The sequence below is a fragment of the Phaethon aethereus genome, assembly GCF_964289735.1.
Source record: "Phaethon aethereus genome assembly, chromosome: Z".
NCBI classification, from domain to species: Eukaryota; Metazoa; Chordata; class Aves; order Phaethontiformes; family Phaethontidae; genus Phaethon; species Phaethon aethereus.
Window position 1 is genome coordinate 77,803,201 of NC_138577.1, and position 8,991 is coordinate 77,812,191.

The 8,991-nt window shown below is 49.9% G+C and overlaps 1 protein-coding gene across 1 annotated transcript; it reads right to left on the minus strand.

Annotated features, from left to right (window-relative positions):
* Positions 1-1,591: 1,591 nt before the first annotated feature.
* Positions 1,592-5,797, minus strand: TOPORS (TOP1 binding arginine/serine rich protein, E3 ubiquitin ligase; the record flags this gene model as incomplete). The annotated part of the gene is made up of 2 exons (XM_082013108.1): positions 1,592-4,600; positions 5,639-5,797. 2 exons carry the CDS (start codon positions 5,795-5,797, stop codon positions 1,592-1,594), a joined length of 3,168 nt encoding a protein of 1,055 aa, XP_081869234.1.
* Between the last annotated feature and the right edge of the window lie 3,194 nt (positions 5,798-8,991).

Consider the following 8,991-nt stretch of genomic DNA (forward strand, 5'->3'; position numbering starts at 1 on the left):
AAGGGCACGTGCTAGAGCAGAGGAACAGTGTAAGGAGGAAGCAGCAGCAGCAACTGCCCCATCACAAGCCCCATTCCCCATCCCCCTGCACTGGTGGGGAGGAGGAGGTAGAAGAGTCAGGAATGAAGGAGTGAAGTTGAGCCTGAGAAGAAGGGAGGGGAAGGGGGTTTTAGTTTTGCCTTTGTTTTTCATCATTTTATTCAATTTTTAATTAGCAATAAACAGAATTAATTGTCCCCGAGTCTTTTTGGCCTGTGTCACTAATTGTTAAGTGATCTCCCTGCCCTTATCTCAACCCAAGAGCTTTCTTACCTTATTTTCTCCCCCACCCTGTGGAGAAGGGTAAGTGACAGAGCAGCTTGGTGGGTATCCGGCAGGCAACTAGCCAAGGTCAACCCCATGACTCATGGAAGCAGTAATACAGGAGACTCAGAAGGCAACTTCCTGGTTCAGCCCTGATAGCTACTGATGTGCACAGAGAGAAGACCCAAACCGGGAGAACAAGACCCTGCCTGAGCCCTGTGCCTTGCACGTACATGCAGCGGGACAGCTAGGGTAAGCTGAGCTAGGTGAATGTTGCTTAAAGCAAGGATGTCAGGAGGAGCTGCTCTATCGCCAAGACTACAGACAAGGCAATGTCTTCAAGTATGTAGTGGCAGGGTACACAGAAGAGGAAAACAGGCTCCTCAAGAGTTGCACAGCAATAGGATGTAAGGTAGAAGACACAGACTACAACAAGGAAAATACAAAAAAACAAATTTGGAAAAAAAAAAGTTTCCCATGGGAATACTCAAACATTAGAAGAGAGAGCAGAGAGAGGCTATCCAGCTGTGGGAATATTCAAAACTGAGCAAATCCCAAACAATCTGATCAAAGTTGTTCCTGCTTCCAGTGAAGACTGGGACCTGATGACCTCCAGAGGTCCCTTCCAACCTGGAGTACTCCTGACAGCAGAAACGTCCAGCTCTGTACTGGTAAGGCACCCAAAACTAAAAGATAAATGTTCTGTTTCCAAAGTACACAGTCCACACACTTAAATTCATTTAAAAAAAAAAAAGTCTTATTGCTTTATTCAGATTTTGACATAGCTCACTTTTACGTTACTAGAAGTCCTGTTGAAGATCTATATAGAAACTGCTGACTACCTTTCAGTAGAAATCAGCTTAAAACAAATAGATAAAAATTATGGTATAATTCAGCCTGAATAATTTCCAATGAACTAAGTAATTCTCCCATTGTCTAAGAAGAGCAATCCTCATAAAATGCATTTACTGGCATTTGGTTTGGGCTCTCTTTTTGTTGTTTGTTTTAAACAAAACTTTGAAATACTCTGTGGATATATTTTACATACTACAAGAATACAGAATGGCTTTATGAAATAACAACTTCCAAACAGTCTTCTTTTGAAAGTTATGTACTAGCAATAATCTATCTTCTTTGACTTAAAAGTGCATACACATTCAAAGGTTTAACACATTTCCCAGACATCTTTTAACATACACACAAATCACATCAGGTGTTTTTCCCCTTGAGAACAAAAAAGTAGTCAAAACTAATTCACAATTTTAAGAAGTGTTCCATGGAAAGTGTGCTACATTTTTTCTTCTGGGAAATCAAACCAGGAGGATCTGTTGACAAGACTCTTTGGCAGTCTCAGTAATGGCTGTGTCTCTGGACAGTCAAGGAAGGAAATCCTGGGGGAAGGCAGTTGACTGGAAGGCGCTGCTGGTGATTCTTGAACGTAGCTGGTTACAGTTTCTGTGCGAGGAGTGTTACTGCTGGTATCTGCTATGATAAGACTCTGATCAGCTGCTGTTTCTTGAAGCTCCACATCAGCATTTCTAATGTCACTATCTAAGTCTCTCCTTCTGATAGGAATACTGTACTTTTTGGCTGCTCCTCCAGTTTCCTCAGGAACTCTATGAACAGAGGACCCTTCACACCCTCTCCTTCCCAGAAAAGAAGATGGAGACTCATTTTCTCTCTCATTTATCCGAGTTGTGCCTGTCCAAGTAATACTGCTGTCACATTCGGTACTTTCTGGTTCCTTGCTACTATCACTATCAATTGTAATCACTACTGGAGAAGAATGTGCAGAGTTACTCATGTGATGTTTCCGGTGTTTCTTCTTATGTTTTTTCCTTTTCTTTTTAAGATGCCTTGTTGCATCTGTTGCTTTTCCTTCATAGACTATCTCCACACTTGGACTCCTTGTCTTTTTTTTCTTTTTCTTACGCTTTGTCTCACTGCTTGCTCGATTGTCTGAAAGGCTATCTTCATTTTTGTAGCAGTCACTGAATTTTGAGAGTGTTTTCTTGGGGTCATTTTCTCTTTCTAGACTTGTACTCTCCATTAATGCATTCTCCAAGTGGCGAGTTTTGTACTTCCTTTTTCCACCAGGCTTTTCACTTTTCATTCTGTCAGTTCCTCCAGAAGGGGTCCTTGACCTGTTGCTTGATCGACTCCTTGACCTGCATCTTTCATAACAGTAATAGTGTCTCTCATGGAATCCTCTCTGGCTATGCAGATCTGCCCTTTCAGTAAACGATCGTATCCTGTATTCTGGACTAGCAGATTGCCTTGAATAAAGAGCATTAGACTGAGTCCTCCTGCTGGAGGATTCATAGCCATCTCCAAACACCTTTCGACTACAGAAAGCATAACCCCACTGGTATCTACTTTGACAACTGTCTCTTACATAATAACGATCACTGTCTCTACTTCTTGATCTCCTTTTGCCATGGCCTTTGCTGCGTGATCGTGATCTGCTTATTTCTCTGGATGGAGTGCTCTCATGACTTAGAGAGCCTCTTTGGCTTTTTAGAGAGACTCTGGTGTCATGAGCCCTGGACCTCCTACTGCTTCTTTTGCTTCTGTGTTTGCTACTATCTCTGCTTCTTGATCGTCTCCTTTTAAATTGGCTTTTGCTACGATGCTCCCTCCTCGAACGATGGCCATGACTGCCTCGACTGTTCCGTGAGCAGGATTGTGGGCTCCTGGACCTTCCCTTTCTAGACAATCTGTGATTCCAAGGGGAGCATACTGTGTCACTCCCCGGAGAGCGGCTCCATCTCAAGTCCTGTGGAGACAGATCTTTTATCTTACATTTGTCCTTCTCATTATCTTTTGTCTCTGTCTTCTCAACTGCAGGAGATAAGCAGCTTCTGCAACTACCTACATCCTCCTTATATGTGGGGGACCGTGGCGAGAAACTCCTGCTCGGTTCACTATCACTCCAACTACGACACTGTTGGGTTGGCTGCTGTTTCTTCACATCTTCCCTTTTCTCTTCCCTGATGGACTCCTCAGAGTCCGAGGACAGCTCAACCACTTCTGGTGTCCTCTCAGCTAATGGCTTAACATACCCAACAATAACACAATTGTCTGAGGAAGAGTCACTGTTGTTTGAGTCAGCATTAGCCTGTAACTGAGTTTGCAGTTTGGTTCTTCGACTCTTTGTAGCAGAGTCCTCATCAGAACTTTCTGATGTCTCCAGAGGAGAAGCTATGGTTGTACGAACCTCTTCTGAAATGGAATAGGAAGGCCCTGGAGTTTCATCATCCCAGGGGGCCTGACTAAGACCAGTCACAGACAGACTGTTATCTGGCCCTTGAGAATATGCCGTATCTGGAGATATTGTAATAATTGACGAGTCTGAGTGGCTTCCTTCATCATACGACGGTGCAGGACAGTCATAATTGGCATGTTGATCATATGCTTCCAAGTTAAAAGGACAACGGGCGAAACTGATGAATTCGTGTAAGAAGTGTTCAGTCCGATTCAGCAAAAATGGCTTTAAATCTTCAGCAAAGGCCTGACTTTCCAGATCATACCTAGTCACATTACTCATGATAATGTGCTGTACAATATTAACCAAAGATCCATGGGCACCAAACAGGACTGTAAGTTCTCGCTTCAACCAAGGAACCAACCTGTGAAGGCAAGCAGGGTTGCGGCGGAAAAACTCAGCTGAAATGTCTCGATAGCGGCCACCATCCTGAATACTGCGAATACGCACACCAGTACGATACAGAGCTCTGCGGAAGCTGATCATGTCTTCCTCCTGAATCTGCCGCAGAGATCTGCCCTCTGCGCTAGCCTGCCTCCTTGAGGCCAGCCTCCTCATCATCTGCTGAATCTCTCCGTCTCTTTGCCGCACTGGTTCACTCGACAATCCTTCAAACAATATCCCATTATCTGGAGGGGACAGTGTCCGTCGGGAAGGGGAACTGCCAGCGCGGCGTTCCCCTGTTAAGGTGGTACGGTAACGAAATCTCTGGCCATTAGGGCTGGCAAAAGAGCTATTTTCTAAAGGGCTGAGTATGTACTCCTTAAAGTCATCTTCAGCACGAATTGTATGGAAAATGGAAAAAAAGGGTTGCTTGCAGAGAGGGCATTCTGCTTTGTTTTTTGACCACTCCTGGACACAGCGGAAGCAGAACCTATGCAAGCAGCGATCCAGATATGCAACATTGTCAAATCTATCCAAGCAGATGGGGCATTTAGAGTCAGGAGACGCATCTGTTGGCAGCTTGCTGGTGCTGGCTTTTGGCGAAAAGTTGCTATCTTCTGAAAACTCCTTATCTGCTGAAGTCATGTTCTACAAAAGAGGGACAAAAGATCATTGCTACCTCAGAGAAGCAAAATACTGAAGTCTAGATGCAGAAACCCATCTGCCTTTAAAGTTGCAAAACCCAGGATTAGCACTGAGAGAACACCAAACAAAGAGAAAGCACGACCTAACTACTTTTCTTGGCTTTTCTTCACAGTGAGATTTGGCTCTTCAGTGCTACAAGTTTTAAACAGAGCTTAAATCATGCTGGCATATAAGAAGGGAACAGGCAGGACCCTGTCTTCCTCCCCACTCATAAATAACTGCCTTGTTCTGGCCATTAAATTTAGGATTAACATGGTGTCCCCTGAAACACAGTTCTAAAACACACTAACGGTTACATATGAAAAATATAAGAACAGTTAGTTCTGTCCTTTAAGAAAAAAAGTCAAAAAAATTGCACTCAAACTAAACTACCCGTTTCCAAGTTCTGCTGGACCTATCTTGTTCCTGCACCCTCTGCCCGTGTTTTGTTGGGCACTCAGGCTGGGCTGCATTCGGCTTGTTGGACTAGATGACCTCCAGGGCCGTATTCCAGGCTAAACTAGTCTTCATTTTTATGAGTGAAGCAGAAACAGACAGGTGCCATTCCTACAGCTGCCTTTGTATCTAGTCAGGCTGTCAAGCGTGGTTAGCAGTAAATCCATGTATTTTAAAGTTATTTTAGGTATCAGCTCTATCCTAAGGCATTATAATTTAGTGCAAATAAGTCACCGTGCTACCTCAGGACTCGTTAGCCCCCACCTTTTGCAGCAAGCCCAGGAGCAGGTCGTAACCTCCTGCGGTACGCCGGGCACGAAGAGTGCCGTGAGGACAAGCCAGACACTCACGCGGACACGGACGCACTAGGGGGACGCGCACACACGCGGCGGGAGTCACAAGCGCGCACAGGCACGCACGGGGGGGAAAGGGGATCACGCCCCCCGGTTCGACACCACCCGCCCGCTGCGGGGCACCTCCCCCGCGCCTCCCGGCCCCCTCGCCTGGGGCCGCCGGCGCCACTCCCGGCCCCACGCCCGTACTCACCGCTGCCGGGACCTCACTGGCCGTACGGGCTGCGGCCGCCTTCAGCCTGTGGCGCGTCCGGCAGCGGCGGGAGCCCGGAGCCTCCCGCCGCTCCTCCCCCAGCGGGCGGCGGCGGCGGCGGCGTGCGCCCTCCGCCAGGTGCCGCAACGGTTCTGCCATCGGCGGAAGCGGCGTTGCCACGGGAACGGTTGCCCCCCGCCACCAGCGGAGCAGCGCCGGGCAGCCGCGCTGCCTGCCGGGAGCGGAACGCGGGCGCCTTTATAGCGTCACTTCCGCTGTCCGTGGCGATCTCTTAGTGGCGACATTTTGCCGACGGACGGAGGCGCTGCTGAGTGGAGGCCGAGGAGGGGTCGAGGCCGGCATGGCTCCGCCGGAGCGGCGGGACCCGCGCCCGCTCTGCCGCTTGGTGCGTGCCGGGGCCGGGTGCGCGGCCTGCGGGGGTGGCGGGGGTGCAGGCCCTGTTGTGCCGCCCGGGTGGGGGGCGGCGCTAGGCCCGAGGCCGCCCAGCCTGGAGGGCTGGTTTACTGCCCGGGCGGAGCAGGCCTGGATGTACCTCTTGGTGGAGGCAGCAGACGCCGGGACTTGAGGGTTAACGGGGCGGTCTGAACATGAGCCAGCAGTGTGCCCAGGTGACCAAGAAGGCCAGCAGCGTTCTGGCCTGTGTCAGTAGTAGTGTGGCCAGCAGTAGTAGGGAAGTGATTGTGCCCCTGTACTCGGCACTGGTAAGGCTGCACCTTAAATACTGTATTCAGTTTTGGGCCCCTCACAACAAGAAGGTTACTGAGTTGCTGGAGCAACACTCTGGAGTGTCCAGAGAAGAGCAACAAAGCTGCTGAGGGGTCTGGAGAACAAGTCCAGGAGTGGCTGAGGGAACTGGGGTTGTTTAGTCTGGAGAAGAGGAGGCTGAGGGGAGACCTCATTGCTCTCTACAATTATTTGAAAAGGAGTTGTGGTGAGGTGGATGTTGGTCTCTTCTCCCAAGTAACTAGTGATAGGATGAGAGGAAATGGCCTCAAGTTGCACCAGCAGAGATTTAGACTGGATATTAGGAAAAATTTCTTTCTTGTGAGAGGGGTCAAGCATTGGAAGAGGCTGCCCAGGGAGGTGGTGGACTCACCATCACTGGAAGTGTTCAAAAAACATGTGGATGTGACACTTCAGGACATGGTTTAGTGGGCATTGTGGTGTTGAATTGATGGTTGGGCTTCATGACCTTAAAGGTCTTTTCCAGCCTTAATGATTCTGTGACTGTGGGTCCCGGTGCTGCCATGACCAACATGATGTGTTTTGACCCACAGGTGCTGGCTGCCGTGGTGCTGCTTTCGTGGGGCTTCGTCCTCTATGGGGCACGGGTGGCTGCCCAGCGGCAGCTGGAGAGCGGCCTCCTGGCCCAGGGACTGCCTTAGGCAATGTCAGAGCCTGCTGGCCACCCCCAGGAGCTTGGCATTGTTTCCAGTGGTACAGAGGAATTCGTCAGAAGGCTGAAGGACCACTGTGGTCAGCTGGGCAAATAAAGCATAAATAGCTCTTAGGAAAGAGAAGGTAAATAAAGCCTAAACAGTTATTAGGAAAGAGAAAAAGATCTCTCCTTACTGATTTGTACTAGCGCATATCGGTGAGACACACATACCCATGTGGACAAAAAGAGATGCTGACTTGGCCAGCTCTACAGACTGCCGCAGACAGGGTGCTGCCTCCACAGCACCTGCATGTAGTACTACCAGGAGTTGCATAAAACATGGGTACAGCCAGCCATGTCCCTTTTCTCCTCTACAGCTGGTAAGGATTGAAGTTTGCTATTGAAAGCACATCATGGGGTTACAGATCCCCTGTGAAAGCGTAGCCCTTCTGTCCATCTGGTAACCCTGCCCATATCCTGAGCTCTCTTACTCTTACACACCATCTGGCCCAGCTTCTTGCTCAGGAGCAAACATGCGTGCACTGACACACTTATCAAACACACCTGCAGATCTCCCAAGATGCCAGCATGGGCCTATGCCTAATACCCTGCCTGCACCCAGGGCCTCCTATTCACCAGCTCACCCAGCTTCAAGTTTGTTAAGGAGTTGCATCCCCACCCCCAACATTTCTCCCTGGCATTTGGGGGATATGCAACCACTTTGGCTCCCAGCAGGCAGCAGCAGGTGTGTGGGCTGTGACATGCAGTCCTGCTTTGTGTGCTGGTGCCAAGACTCATGTGATTTACTCATCCCAGTTCCCCCAGTAGCTGCACCTGGGGCACATACACTGGTTCTGTCCCAGCAGCTGGAGCTAAGTCCTTTGCTGACACTGAGACCTGTTCCCACTGCTGGCATGATCAGAGGGATCTGTGTCCCGAGTGGTCCTACTCAGTTGACCTCCTAAATGCTGTGTGCAGGTGTCAGCTCTTCGGTGTGGCGGGATCCACTTGGAGAGTCCACCTCTAGAAATTCCTGAGTCACTGAAATGGGAAGATGGAAGCTGCCCCAGGTTTTTCACAGGGACATTTTCATTTATGAGCTGAAAAGAAGCAATTCTGGAAGTTAAATGGATCTGGTTTGGGGTGCTGTTTTTTTACATGGCTGGTAAGAGTGGAAGTCTTGTGGCTCCCCTCCCACAGCCCGCATAGACCGACAGCAACTCATCCCACCCACAGGCCTCTTTAAGCTGGGGAAAAGCCTTCCCCAGGGAGACTTGGCCCTGCTTTCTGGGCCATCAGGCCCTCTGGGGTCCCTTGGTCAGCAGCAGGGGTTTTCCCCACCGGCAGCTTTGTGAGAGTGAGAGCATGGAGGGGTCTTGATCTTGTGTCTTCCTCAGCCGCAGCCGCAGCCACAGCACTGGCAGTGCCCAAGCTCTTGACAGTGGAACCCACAGTCTGTGGGGAGGGACAGCCCCCAGCCCTCTCTCTGGCTCACGCTGGCACCCAGGGCGATGCCCTCAGGCACAGCAGCAACAGCTCCTCTGGGGAAGGAGATCAGCAGGAGGCTCAGGCTCTTTGATTCCTGGGGTTTTTTTACCATCTCCCATGTTAGCCAAATCACCCCACAAATACATGAGAATTGGCTTAGACTCCAGTAGTGGCCCTGCAAAGGTTTCTGTGCTGACAGAGAGGCGCTCTGCCCCTCCACTGACTTACTCTCAGCCAAAGCTGAGTGGCTGGATCACTCTTCACTGTCCGGTGGTGTCCCCACCAGGGTGTTCAAGCAGTCGCCAGGCGCGGTTGCCTTCTCCTTCCCCGGACCAGCTAGGCACTGCTAGCAATGGGGGAAGAGCAGGAGTGACAAGTGCTGGGCTGCCGGCCATGTTAGAAACACTCTGGCCACCAGCCTGCCCCAGGCTGTGGCCTCTCCCTGTTAGTTTCTCCGCCTTCATTT